General features: G+C 34.0%; 2 protein-coding genes across 2 annotated transcripts; both read left to right on the top strand.

The window, feature by feature from the left end:
* The first annotated feature begins 326 nt into the window (after positions 1-326).
* LOC144854610 (uncharacterized) lies at positions 327-1,994 on the top strand. Its single transcript, XM_078712546.1, has one exon. It carries the CDS (start codon positions 327-329, stop codon positions 1,992-1,994), a length of 1,668 nt encoding a protein of 555 aa, XP_078568672.1.
* Positions 1,995-2,868: 874 nt separating this feature from the next.
* LOC144853609 (uncharacterized) lies at positions 2,869-15,596 on the top strand. Its single transcript, XM_078711340.1, has 2 exons — positions 2,869-3,045; positions 11,495-15,596. Exon 2 carries the CDS (start codon positions 11,578-11,580, stop codon positions 13,738-13,740), a length of 2,163 nt encoding a protein of 720 aa, XP_078567466.1. The 5' UTR covers positions 2,869-3,045; positions 11,495-11,577; the 3' UTR covers positions 13,741-15,596.
* The last annotated feature ends 109 nt before the right edge of the window (positions 15,597-15,705 follow it).

Here is a 15,705-nt window from a genome sequence, read left to right as displayed (position 1 = left end):
AATATATAATGTAGAGAAATATATGTATATTATATATTATATAATTGATTTTCAGAATATCACCCGGGGAGCGGGGAGGGGTGGTTCAGAAATAATTTGACGCATTTGTATATGCAAAAAAAAAGAGAACTGATCGGCTACAAAGAAAAAAAAATTAATATGTAACAATATGAAATAATGGTGAGTGAATCTCACAAAAGAGAAAACAAAAATAATAATGATAATAATAATAAAAAATTGTTTTTGTTTATCTTCGCAGTGAAAATACGAAATCAAAATCACAAAAGACGTCGATATTTTGTCGTATTTTAAACTGCATTTTTGGAATGTGTTTAATCCGCGGTACTTCAACGAATGAGCCATATGAAACAAGCAAGACTGATGCTGTCCATGAAAGAGAAAAGATACCAATTGATGGAAAACAAAACACAATGAATGATGCACTGTATGATGCTGTGAACCCAAGCTTAAGCTCACTGCCAATCATAGGCAGAGTAGAAATGAATTCCTGTAGGCCTAATGCGGGTAGAAAGAACCTTGTTGTCACTTCTCTGTTTGATACTCTCAAGCCGGACATGAACATGCTGCCAAGTATAGATGAAATAGATGTGTTTACCAATCTAGTTACAACATTATGTCGTCAAGGTGAAACAATTAATGATGAGGCAAAATCAAAACTAATGTTGGCAAATCCGTTTATCACACAAGCCAAGTCATCAACAGCTAAGAGGAATATTGCTGTTACAAACCTAAGTGAAAAAAAGAAAGTAATGCATTATAATTCGATTGTACCAGCCACATCACGCTCATACAAGGATAGCCGAAATGTACTTACTGGAAAGGGAAAAAGCATCACAAAATGCGATATACAACAAAGACAAGGGGCTACAGTGAACATTTGGAAACATTTAGATAATAGCATCAGCCTAAAACATGGAAGCAGAAGCGCAACTAAAAAGCCAACTATTGTAAAGGCTAAGACATTCAAACAAAACGTTACGTATAACGTTAATCAGGTACAAGGAGGAAAATGGTCGTGGATGCAGACGAAAGAGTACATGGCGCTAGAATCGATTTTGACTCGTAAAATCAAGAATGTTCCGGTATCAACGTTGGAACCAGTTATGTCTAATGGAGTCCCCGTTCACCTAGGAAAGGGATCTTTCGGAAGCGTAGATTTAATGAAATGGAACTCAAACAAGAAGGATAAGATAGTAGCTGTGAAATCAATAACTCCACCAGCTAAGACGGTTACGCTATCAAAGAAAGAAAAATGCATGAAAACGGCACTAATAGAAGCAAAGGCGATGCAACATCTCTCCGCCTGTAGAGCATTTCCAAATGTATTCGCTGTCAGCTACGAAAAGGATCATGAAATTAAGATTATAATGGAATATATCGGTCACGGTACCACCAACGACAGTTTCACGTTATTGGATGCAATGTTTGATAATACTTCAATTAAATCAGGAATAGAATGGCTTCGAATCATGAAAGACATTGGCAATGGTGTGGCCTTCATGCACAGAAAAGGACTTCTACATAACGACCTAGCACTGAGAAACGTATTGATTACTAGATATGAGCTGAGATGGTGTGCCAAAATAATTGATTTAGGAATGGTATCGTCTGTGAACGCACCTCGAAGAAAATCCTACAATAACTGCGATACACCATCGGGGATTGCTTACCAAATAGATAAATGGTCAGAAATTGCGCCAGAATTTTTTCAAAACGACAATACAATTGAAAGCAAAGCAACAGATGTCTATTCTGTTGGAATAATATTTGGAAAGGTCGGATATTTTAAGAAAATTCTAGGATTACAGGAACTTGGAAAAAAGATGATTGATACGGATTCAAAAGCTAGACCATCTATGGCATTGGTTATGAAGTTGTTAAACAGATTGATTGCGATGGAGATTAGAGGACAATCAGCGAGGATAGGAGGAGGACATGAGGCACTACACAAAGTATTTAGAAGAGTTAGATAGATATGGAATTGAAGGGAACACAAAATAACACAGACAATTCAGAGAGATTTTAATAACGAGATAACATGACACTATTGAATAAATTATAGTGATTTTTTAAATATATATGCTCACTTTACTTTGTTTCTTTTTTCGTTCACGTGATCAAACTAAACTGCTTAATGTGATTTACAGATTGAACCTTGGTGTATATATATATATATATTAACAACGGGTTTTATTAGGTAATTTATGCGAAGAGAGATGACGCATTATTATCAAATTAAAATACGACAATGACCATTATCGTTAACATGATGTCATTGTCTTTAAAAAGAAAATGCTAGTATACAATAATGTATCTTTATGAGTTGAATAGGCGGGGGAGCTGGCTTAAATAATCAATTGCAACGATTGAAATATTTGCTACATTCAACGAATACAAACAATTTATAATTTAATATAGCAGAAACTGATCGTATTTTGGACGCGAAATTGTATGGCGCATACTACAGGTTAATTGCAAATGTGTAAAAAAATATATAAACGTGCAATATCGTTAAACGTCACCATTTATCACTAGAACTAATAATACTGGTACGTGGTACCATGATGAACCAATCAAATGGAGTGTTGTTATAACATAATGGTTGTAGGCCTAAAATGCGTTACGTTAAATAATATTCAATATAAACTGATCGTCTGTCTTGTCTGCTACCTGACCTAAGTTTCAGTTCAACTGCATTAAAAATGAATAAAGAAAGTAGATAACTTAACCATGCGAGCCACCACCCATACACTATGCTTACTAGCAAAGTGAAATAAGTAACGTCACAACACAAGCTTTAGGAGAATGAATCATACGTTAGGCGCATTTCCTGCGCACCACTGATACCGAGGAAAAAAAGGTTTCTTCTTAGTAGTGTGCTAAAATGTTTAGACACAGTCACTTCCTAATAATTAACATGGAGTATTCTTATGCAACAACCTGAAGGAAACATAAGATCTAGAGAGGGACACAAGAGTAGACAAGCAGCAGTCTAAAAATTGACAACCAAGTATCCGAACACCGGTAAGTATTTATACGAATTGTTATATGTTTTCGCTTAGTTAGGCCCGAAACATTGACTTGTTTATTGTTCGTAAGGATGTCTTTGTTTTTATCTTTCTTTATCTTTCTCTTCGTTTTGTTTTAAGGTTTACATTTATTGCTAGATATTGAATGAGTTTGTTTTTGTAATTTGCTATATAAAAAAAAGCGAAAGGATAAGTACTACGTTAGTAATGGTCTAAGGTTTAAGGTCACACAGCTGCTGCTGTCGTGTTTTAGTTATACACAATTTGTTGTGTGTGGTGCGTGTATTATATTGTTTTATAAGTGGTACATCACTATCAATAATATTTTTACAATTTAAATCTTTTCGGAATCAACTCGTTAATACACATATAGAAATGTAAATAAGTTTGGAAATTCAAAGGTAGGGCCTACTGTATACAGTATAGTTGTCTGGGTGTTTGTGTGGCACCGGAGCAGGGCCTAGTGTACCTTGGTACCACTCAGCGGTGTCAGTGTCTTTCCCCATACATTTTGTCCAAAAATATCCTCTTGCCAGAATTAGGGTTCACACCATTGGTATGAATTTTCCAAGGTAAAGTAAAATATTTGGCATGTGGGTCGGGAATGATAGTCAACAATGTTGTAATTGCTATTGTAAGTATTTCTGTTACAATGGGGACATCCCTTCTGAATGAATCAGTGTCGGTGATGATAGAGACTTTAATTAATTAATTTAATTTACTTTAGGCCGGATTTTGATTAGATATCATGAACGGAAACTCATGTTATCATCGACAGCTTAATAAGACCCAAGGGCGTAGGCAGACGGTTTATTTTGGGGGCGGGGGTCATGAGTCCTATTCAGGGGTCTCTACTACCGGTACTACATTGTGAAGGTCGGAAGCTTAAACACTTACTAAAAATAATCTTATTAAAAAAAAATTAAAACACAATTATATTTTATAAACCACACTTAAAGGTATGTGTGTATAAATGTGTCTATGTTTAGGAAACGTAAGCCTAGATGCCAATATTATGAGAGAGAATATTTGTTTCACCGACTAACGTATGCCTACTATAACTTGAAAGTATTGAATATCTCTTTTTACCATGGAATTAATTTATAATTTTACGAAAAAAATAACTATGAAAAAGAACAACAGCTTATTTCAAAATACAGATTCCTGCCCTGTCGCGCCACGCGCAATAAGACGAAGTATTGCATAAATCATATTTTCAGTATATCTTCCTTTAAAACAATCACCAGTTATCGAAGATGTAATGAATACATTGGCATAACATTAGGGAATAGTATTATACTTATCCCAAGTGCCTCATATTACACGAATTGGCCAAGTATTACCGCTAACACTTGTGAATCTAATTAGACAGGAAATAATTTATGGAAGGAAGGGCCAACTGGTTCTTCAATTCGTCTAAAGTTGGTATTGTTATCATGGCTCAGCATCCAGGATGCTACGTATATGTTTTCCTATAGGATTCGGCTGTTGTATTTAAAGTTTAAGAATACAAAAGCACATAAATCAAACAGCACATTAGTGCAATACTTTGCATATTAGGAACACGACATTTCCGTCATGTCCATGATAATTAAGCGTCCGCTTATCTTATTCTAATCTGTGACCCATCTACAGATCTCTAGCATCTTAAACCAATAATGACTATTAAATTAAATCGATCTCTTTAGGCCTATTCATCTTAACACATAACGTAACAAAAAGGAGTAACAAATTAAATGAAGATGAAAGGGAAAAACCCAACCCATCGAACCCAATGTGCACAATCTACTGCCTGATGAGAAAAAACACTGCATTGGATTTGGACTGTTATCCTGGTATCATGATTTGTAGGCATGTACAACAATATCAGGTCTATAGTACATAGTTCGGGAGTGTTAAATACACTTTTTGGTTGATTTATTGGTGAAATATCTGGTAATAAAACGTCTAAATAAATATTTATGGCCGTCAATGTAGATTAGTCTAGCTCATACGCCATCTCTAATGAGTTAACATAAAGTTTGGCACACGGTTTATGTAAACAAAAATGATTGGCAGCAAAATGCTTTCTCCAGACTGATAGAAACACAAGTTGTACGAGAATATAATATAAAACAAAGTTAATTACTATGTTCTTATTTTTTTAAATAATAATGGTCATCAAAGCCCAGCTCAAACAGACATGTAGCAAATGTGATGTCAACAATGACAAAAGCCTAAGAAAAAGAAGACGCTATGCCAGGCCTACACTCACTTATTGACCTAGTATTCTATGGTATGGTGGGTGTATTAGGCCTTCCTTATAAAATATGTTATCTTTTTTATATGTTTATACTATCTATCTATTTATATAATAAGAAAATTGTAATAAAAGGTAGGCCTACTAAACATACGTGTTCGAAAGAAAATATGATTGTAGTCATCATATTCCTATTGAAATTATAAACACACTTACCTTACCGTTCGGATTGCCTAGGCCTAGTAAATTTAATTATCCTAAGATCTAAGAATGTTTCTTGCAGGCGAATTATTTCTATCGCTATATGACTTAGCCTAGCTTCACATCGCGTGGTCAGATTTCCTCTAAAATTCCTCGAACATCAACTAATTAGTTATAATGTACTTCATGTGCGATCGTAATTACATCAAATTAAAACAATTCATCTATTTTCAAACGATATTTTTTAAATATTAGAAATTTCGCGGGAAAATTTACCCCTTGACTTAATAGTCTTATTTTCTAGTCGCTAGGTGGCTTGGAAGGTATTATTGAATGTGTAATTTATGTCTGAATTGTGTCGATGTGTTGATTTGGTGGATGTACAATGAGGTGTAGGCTGGTTGCTGCCTGGAATGGCGCCAAACATAACATTTACATGATCAAAATACAGGTGGCACGCCAGGTACAGGTGAAATGCATTGCATGCCTCGCTGGCTCGCACTTTAACAACTAATTCTCTGCTTTGAGGTTGAAACAAAAAAAAAACACTAGCTGAATTAACACAGGGAAGAATGAAGTTATGTAATTTCACTTTTTATACTGAAAGTGAAATTGTCTGTGTCTGGCCGGGTGCATAATCAGTAATCATTCTCCATTGTCCTACAGTATGCACCTTCCTTTCTACAAATCCTAGGATACGTCACATCTATGTAATGATTAATAATTCGTAGGACAATCAAGTATCATGTAAATGTCTTCATCGCCTTCCGTATCACTCGAACTGTGCATTTATTTGACAGTACAGCGGCCTTAACAATGTCCACACATTCAACTTTTTATTTTGGTAAACATGGCCTAACACTCCTTAAAAGAAAACTCAACACCAACTTCAACCAACCTCTCAGCATGTCGATCAGCAACTGTAGGTATAGGGGATGAAAACAAATATAAAGAAAAAAATGTATATACATTTCAGCAACCTGTTTTACTATGTTTAGTCACAATCTAATGCGACCTTGTAAATAAAAATATTATTGACTCAATGTTCTAACAACAAACGGAAATCCGAGTTGGCAGTGTGTGAACATTTATATCAGGGATTTATATAATAACTTATTGTTTATGAAATGTGAACATTTTATTGTAGCATTGTCAAGGTTTTAAGCATGAATTGAAGGAATCCAATTGAATTTTTTTTTCAACATTCATTATTTGCTCTTTTTTTTCTTTCTGTTAAAATCTACGTATGTTTCATGTAATATATAAACTAAAATAAAACGTAAACAAACTAAACTTAAACTATGGGGAGTTGGTCCAGTACCTCCTGTGGAGGTAAAAGGGACAACAGTCATCTACCACACCACCAAGAGACGTGTGAACTATACACACGTAAAGGGAAACAAATTCCAACAAATGCATTTCGTAGAGTCTCTTGTGTTTTTAAAATAATTTGTTGCTGGGAAATGTATCTATAAATATCATTGTTGTAATTATTGGATTACATCAATAGCTTAAAGTATTACGCTGTATAACACAGGATAAATATTTATTTTACTGTCACTTTGAGTGCAATTATGTGTATCTAGTCTCAAATGTCCAAGCAGCTGACAAATAACAAATATTTTCAAACATCTGTATTGTGTAATGCAACATTAATAAACCCAGAATTAATTCAAATGAAAAAGTAAGACCCTTTGAAAGGAAAATGGAATAATCTTGAATTGAAGCAATAAAGAAAGAAATTAATTATTTCATTCTTGATTCCCGTTTTGCAACATCGGTTTGTAATTTGTTTTGTTTGTTTTGTTTTTATTGGGTTTTTTAGTCGCGTGCAAACGCTACTCTACAGCTCACTATATCAGTCGGTTGGTCGGTCGGTCGGTAAACACTAACTAAAATTTGAGCACGCGACTCCAGCCATGTATATGGCCTTGTTTAAAGAAAATAATTCAATTTTCTATGTATTTTATGAAAATTATATAACAAACGAAACTATTTTCAATAAATAATAGAATGTCAATCAGATTACACAATTTGCACATTCATTTAGGCCTATCATGATAATGGTTTTGATAATAATGTAACGTGGGGTTTTGTATGTTGTCCCCTTATCCGTTACTTGTTCCTATGTCTCTTTGCAGGATGTCTCACAGTTTTAAATATATAAATTCAATATAGGCCTACCACCAGCAAATATGGTTTAGTCCTAACAGTTTTTATTCAATATCGATATACAGTATCATCAAATGTAATACAGACTGCATCTCTGGCTAAGTGCCACAATAATATCTGATATATATTAAATTGTATTCTCTCTCAAATTCTAACTCTGTATTTCCTTTTCTGTAAAATAAATTTTCTACTTTTTTTCACATCTCCTTGCCAGTATAGATTCATATTTAATAAGGAACAGTCCTAATTAATATACATGTACTGGGAGGGGACTATTTGGAAAAGGGAACATTTTATTAAGGATGTGGATTATAGGGAGAATTAGTGAGAAGGGTTTGTTGACCTGATGGTCAGAGTGTTACAATAACACTGTCATTATTGGTAGGCCTAAAATGTATTTAATCAAACGTTTAGCGTATATGATTTTACCTTTAAAAAATGTGTTATTGGGTATATTCTGTTTATGTTAAATCAAAACAAATATACATGTATTTCTTTCATTTAACATTCAAGTTAACATATTATTTCTTATGAGATGTTCTCTTGTTTCTGGGAAATAATAATATTAATTAATAAATTATAATAAATCATAATTTATAGTAATTAAATTACAAACAAAAAAAATGAAAGAGGCAAAAAAAAAACCCCATGAAATAAACTGATTACAACTTAGCAACGATTATAATAACCAGTATCGATATTTTTATTGTTGCTATATCTCGTGTTATAATAGATATTAACCAATATTTCTGTTAGGACCAAACATATCGGTATCTAAATTTCTTTGAGAAGTTGCCGGATAAATAAGAGTAGAAGCGTGGGCTAAGTCGTGTGTCTTCGGATGTGAGTCACGCTGATTGGATCCTTCTTGCTGTATAGTAAAAAAATGAATGAAAAATGACATCCGTGTGGCTTATGATTTACTTGGATTGCCTCAACACATCAAAGCAATAAATAATATACAAACGGGCAAGGTCTATAACATAATAAATACATGCTAGGCTTATGAGTGAGAGTATTAGTGCCATGGAATTTACATCGAAACATTGAACGTTTGATAGACATCAACTGTATTATTAAGACAAATTTCAAGGTGAGTTTTGCGTGGTTTCCACGGTAGATTATGACCAATATACCCGTTTTTTGTATAGGCCTACCGATGTTTCGTTTTTAAAGGTATACATTATTTGTGTAGTGTAGGTATGCCTGCCCATTAGTTGGTTTGGTAAACTGAAATGTTGTTCCTGACTGTATTCACTTTGTTTCTGAAGATTGGCAGCTAGGAAGGATGTGAGTGGGTGGGTGCCAGCAAAAACCACATCAACAATGTTCATAAATAATTATATATTGGCTTCTTTGTATAATATTACATCCATAAAAACGCAATGTACACTTTAAGAGCATTTACTGATCTTAGTCCAAGTCGATGATATGGATATTATAGCATAATTCTATCTTGGACCTCTGCAGAATGAGTGTCGTGTTCTCCAAACTCCTGACCGGACAGAGGGGAAAAAATATAGGCCCTATTTATTTATTTGTTTATTTATTACGGTATAAACAAAAATATTAATTTAAATTTAAACTACAAATCAATAGCACAGGCTAAACATGCAATGTATGCCTATTATATTTATGTATATATATTTTAAAAATGTAAAAATATGTAAATAGTAATGAACACAGTTCACCTGTACAAACAGACCAAACATACACAATTAGTTTTTTTTAATATTTTTGGCCTATTAGCGAAAAATGTACCGGAATGAAAAGATATCTTAGGCAAGTTAACAATCAATTTTCTCCATTACAACAGCATACAGTAATGATGATCACTTGATTTGTATCCAACCTTTACCAATAATCTGACCTTCATTTCAACCAAACTAACATTTGTATTTAATATATAGACCTAAAAGCCATATACTATCTTGATCTAAAATAGATAATTAATAACTAATATATAAGTTCACATTTCCTTATTATCCACAATGAAAAAATCACATTCAAAATGTATGTTCATTTAATCATTCAGGTTTCAAAATCTAAGGAAAAAAATGAACCTAACCTATTAAAGTTAATCATAGGAAACACACTTGTGTTTATGCTAGGCCTACCAACTGGAACATTGTGTCATTGCAAGTTTCTTTGGCCAACAAAAAATATTTAACAAAAAAAACACATACAGAATTATGGTTTAAACAATGACCTTATTTTTTAAAATAAAATATAGTTCATAAATATGTTGATGATCATATATCTTTATGTATCTGTGACGGTTTACTATCAAAATATATGTAAAGTAATTAACGATCTCTTACTACAGCGGAAGAAGTTAAAAAAGTGCAAACGAGAATCTATAGCTCACTATGTCGGTCGGTCGGTAAACACCAATTCATGTTTTTCTTATTTTGACACTGGATATTAATACTTGGAGGCAAATATAAATGTTTTAAAAACATTTTTAATATTTTCAGCAATTTCGGTTGGTCGGTCGGTAAATACTAACTCATATTATATATGTTTTCGTTATTTTGACACTGGATATTAATGTTTGGAGGCAAATATAAATGTTTTTAAACATTTTTGAACATTTTCAGCAATTTCGGTTGGTCGGTCGACTAACTCATATTCACATTTTTTGGTCGTCATTTTGGATATTTGGATATTAATACTTGGAGGCAAATATATATATTTTTAGCAATTTCGGTCGGTCGGTCGGTCAGTAAACACTAACTCAAATTTGCGCACACAACTGCAGCGATGTATAATATGTAAAATGTTCCACAAATGGCAGAACTATAAAAGCATAAACACATCTGACTGAAATGATTACTGTATAGGCCTTCAATCATGTGAACTATTTACTGATCAATTAACTTAACTCTATATTTCACAGACATACAACAACAAAGTGAATATCAATATAAAGCATTGTCCCCCAAAAACATTTTAATAAAGTAATACAAATTTTAATAAAGTTAATCACTTCCGTAGAAAAAAACACGTAAAAAAATGTTTTTATTTATAAAAATAAACGGTTAAATTCAACCAAACACCTATTGACTTACAGTCATTTTAAAAATGTTTTTCTTAAAATAAAAGTTTTTAGGTAAATTATTTTTATTTTTATCCAATTTTTGGTCAAAGTGAAATGGCACATTCAACAAAACATTGAGAAACATATACCTTTCTATTTGTTTAATTTTATCGTATACAACATATGAATGGTAAATGTTCTATATTTACAGGTATTAATAGCGTTATCAATTAGCATTTGTTTAAGTATGTATATGTATTCGATTTTACAGGGAAGAGTGAAATTAAACCCTTCCATGCTTGTTATACCTTCAGAGTATCCATGTTGACTTTTTGAATGTGTGCCCATGGGCTTATTTCTAATGTGACAATCCGTTATCAGAGAAACAGTAGCCTATTTTTAATATCTTAAAAATAATGTTTACTTTTAATGTGTGAATATGTTGTGCATTGGGGTAGCTCCACACACACAGTCCTACTGAACACCAATAACGCGTAATTTGAAATATAACCTCGGAGAAAGTATAAACAATTCTTATACATGACATAAGCCCCATCCACGGAATTATGTAGCTTAGTGTTACCACGTCCCATAATATCCTTCATATCCGAAGGACAGACTTTCGCGAATTGTTTATTATCGACGAGCTGCTATAGTTCAATAGAAGTAATACCTGTATTACTGTTATAACCACAAAGATTAATTTGTAATTGTGACGCTCAAAGTGACGACACAGAAAAGGTGGAGCGAATTGTTATAGGTACTTAAACGGTGTTTTCTGTTATTTTTCAGAATCGTGTTATTATTAATGGTGCGTGTCATCGCTGTGTGCAGGGACGTTATTAAAAGTGCTCGCTTACAGTGTATAAACGAAAATGTATTGGAGTGGAGTTATTATCACACTTCTTCTTCTATTACCTTATAAGGCGAATGCAATTGCTATTCTTGAACCACTGATAGACACTGATGTTATTATTGGTGATACCGTTACATTAAGTGGAACGGTAACGGATAACCTTAACAACGTAATCCCAGTATCTTGGAGAAGTCAACTGGAAGAACCAGACAAATGGGATGTTCTAACGTATGGAGCGTTCATATTTTCAGCAAAGTCTGATATTCGCAAACGATACAAAATCCAGGTATTTGGAGAGACCTACAACCTAATAATTTCAAATGTTGAATTGGGTGATGCGGGGGTATTTGAAATTGGTTACATAACTAACGGTACATTCTTTCCTCTGGATTCTAATGTGTTAAGCGTTTTAATACCACCTAATGCAGGATTCCCTGTCTGTGACGCTAGTCCCGCAGGAAATGAGTACCTTGTAGGACAAATACTGACATTAAAATGTCAGACTGAGGGAGGAACGCCTGAGCCTGATATAGTATGGCTAAGGAATGGGGTTGAGCTGGAAAGGATAAGCTTAAATAATTCCCTTTCCCATGAAGTCAGACTTACAGAATTTGACAACGGAGCGTTATTTGAGTGCCAACTCGATGGTCCTGCTGTTACTGAAACACTAAGTTGTGAAATAAGGCCTATTGTAGCAAAACCAATGGTAACTTTAGGCCCATCTGTAGTAGTGATTGATGAAGGACGCGATGCTGTTTTTAACTGTACGGGAAAAGGGGTACTATCCCCTACATTTTCATGGTCATTTCCAACTGAAATCATACAAAGTAGCCGTTTCAAAATTGAAAATGGTGCGACCAGGTTAACCATATTAAAAACCACAATGTCAGACAACAATGCAGTTGTAAGATGTGAGATGAACAGTTTTGGCAAAGTCGTAGCTGGAAGGAGCGCAACACTTTTGATTCGGCCAAAGACAACTACAATGCAACCGACAACGATAGCCACAACCGTACGGACAACAATAGCTTTAACTACAACACAACCAACTACAGTACTTCCAACTACAGCTACTCCTCCGAATGTAATTGTAACAACAGTGCAACCACCAACAGATTTGGTTAAAACAAGCGCAACCAATAGAGCAACTACAACCAGAAACACGCCGATGATGACAACCAGTTCTAAACCGACAAACAAAGCAACGACATCTTTTAAAACTACTACAGAAACACCAACTATCACTGCTCATACGTCATCACCCAAAAACATACATATTACAACTGTTGACAGTATATCTTCATCTCCATCTGTTTCTGCTGATGGAGGGGTAACACAGGAAAAGAGTGATAGTGGGAGAAAGAACCGGCAACATCTTGGACTTATATTTGCAGCTTCTACTGCAGTAGTAATTGTTCTAACTATTGTCATATTTTCTGCGTTTTGTTTAGTTGTCTGCAAGACTCGAGAAAAGAAAGACTCGTTTAATGTGAGTAATAACGCATCATCGCTGGCGGGAACTGGTGGTGGATCACCTTATAATAATGGCATATTTCGCAATACATCAGAATATCATGACGACGAATTAACTGGTACCATCAGTAGCCAACGTGAAAGCCAGGCTAGCGCAACAGAATCGGCTGCAGGGGGTACTCAACAACACCCGACATATCCAGAAAATCTGTATACACTGCCAGCAAAATTAGGAAAGACGACAAAGATATACCACCCAGCATCCAGCTCTCAGCCCGACTTTAGCACTTTTCGGCTTGTAGACGAAAGTTTGCGTAATAACAAAGCATTAAGTTCAAACTCACTTGGCAGACGACCAAAACCGGTGCCGGCACCGAAGCCTCCTAGATCGTACGGAGATTATGAAAATGTAAGTCGTGGTAACCTTAATGACAATGTAATGGAATCTAATTTTAGTGAGATCGCAGTTGTCGCACATGAGGATACGCCATTGCAGAGTGCAGTTTCTCCAGACCCTATCGAGACCTCCCCTATCTACGAAAACGGAAATGATATCCGCAATGCTGCTTTAGTAAATTCATCGTCTCCAGAAGTTCCCAAACAACCTAGTCCCGAGGTTTCACCAACTAGTTCAAGCATTAATTACACGTATGAAGACGTATTAAAAATAGCAGACTCTTTCTTACATGATTTGGAACAATTTTCATAAGCTGTTTATTGACCTACATCCCAGGAAAGGAATGGGAAAATAGACTTAACCTTTTGCCGTATGGTTACACTGCAAATTCATACTTGATCGAACTGGAGATTATTCTGGATTATTAAATTATTTATTGAATTTGTGTTTTTCTCTTGACCATTTTGTTTGTTTATCCCGATGTTGCAATAACTTTTGTTCTCAAATTAAAAACTGTTGACCAAGTCCAAGGTCAAGAAGAGACAAGAGAAAAACTACGTTATACGAAGTGCATACGTAAAACGGATTATTTGGCCCTTCAGCCGTACACTTGAAACAATCAGTTACTAGTGTGCCTTTCTTTTTATTTTGTAACAACTAGTAAAAACAGTACATAGCTCTAGGTGGTGACAGTCATTGTAATAAACAATACGTTATAAACTATTCGTTTTTGAAAAGTTTATGGAATAGCGACATCGTCATTTTTTATCTGGTACTATTTCCAATGAGTAAGTTGTCGCAATGCAATACAACAAAAGTAATGATTAGGCCTAATAAATTATAAGATAGGTTGCTTATTATTTAATTTATTAGAGTACCATTTATAATGTTTCCAATTGAAAACATTACGTCACTAGTACTGTAAGTAACTTACTGTAAACATAGTATTGTGTACAACTATAACATGGATATAAGTTATTACCGTAATACTTATTTATAAATAGTGCAGCTAACGCCTTGTATCTAATGCAATTGACGCCTTTTAGTGATGTATCTAGCTAACGCTATAGACTTCTAGTAGTGAAGATAATGCTACAGACGCGCCTTGTAGTGTAGTAACAAACGTTGATGTCTTATAGTGATGTATCTAACGCCCATAGACGCTTTAAAGTGCAGCTAACGCTACCTTCTAGTCCTGTATCTAACGCTAATAGTCGTTTATAATGACGTATACGCTATACGGTTTCTAGTGCGGCTAACGCTATAGACGCCTTCTGGTCAGTTATAAGAACAATAATTTAGATGAAGCGAATAAATATCTAAAAATATAAAAGAATATTGTTAAACTTATGGATGTAGGCCTATATATTTATTATTGTAATGGGAAATGAATTTTAACTTAATTAGTGTGTACATAGAAAGAACAACAGAAAATTCATTGTACAGAATTTTAGTTATTAAATGAAGCCAATGCTATAGACGCCTTCTAGTTGTGTATCTAACGTTAGAGACGTCTTATAGCGATGTATCTAACGCTATTATGACATCTTATAATATAGTGACATATCTAACGCTATGCTTTTAGTCTAGTCTAGAACGTGTTAACAATCATTTAGACGAAGCGAATAAATATCTAAAAATGTAAAAGAATATTGTTAAACTTTTTATGTAGGCCTATAGGCCTATATTTATTAATGTAATGTGAAATGAATTTTGTTTAGTGTGTAAATAGATTGATTGATTTCCAAAAAAAAACAGAGAAAATGCATTGTACAGGAATTTTAGTTATTGGTGAAGTTTACAATTGATTTGTAATTCAACCAGATTTGTTAATTATAATTTAATATGAGTTATTACGTTTTTGAATTGATTTTGTATTGCTTGTTGTTAAAAACACAGTTGTGTAATGATATGATAAAGTAAGTGTGTGAGTGTGTTTTTAAACGTTTTTTCCAATTAAACTATTTCATAGAAGTGTCGTCATGTAAGCTGATATAAGTGTTATAATAACCGCGCTAAGCCATGTATTAAATAAATGTGGACGATCTGACCCAATTTTACTTAAGTGCTGAATGGTATTCGAAAAAATTTATATATTCTTGAAAACATAAGGCCGTGTAAACAAATCGTATCTGCACACCTCTTTATAAGGAAAACATTGAAATCATAAAAACAACTTGAAACAAAGAACATTAGAACTAATATAGCCTACTAATTGTAGGGCTATCTACAGTGGCCGTGTTGTATGGTGAACTCTAAACAGTTAAAATGATGTGT

The sequence above is a fragment of the Antedon bifida genome, chromosome 10 (assembly GCF_963402885.1).
Source record: "Antedon bifida chromosome 10, ecAntBifi1.1, whole genome shotgun sequence".
NCBI classification, from domain to species: domain Eukaryota; kingdom Metazoa; phylum Echinodermata; class Crinoidea; order Comatulida; family Antedonidae; genus Antedon; species Antedon bifida.
This window is presented reverse-complemented; position numbering and strand designations above follow the sequence as displayed.

Coding starts and splice junctions, on each gene's coding strand:
- LOC144854610 (XM_078712546.1), top strand. CDS start 327: ATGTGTTTAATCCGCGGTACTTCAACGAATGAGCCATATGAAACAAGC.
- LOC144853609 (XM_078711340.1), top strand. CDS start 11,578: ATGTATTGGAGTGGAGTTATTATCACACTTCTTCTTCTATTACCTTAT.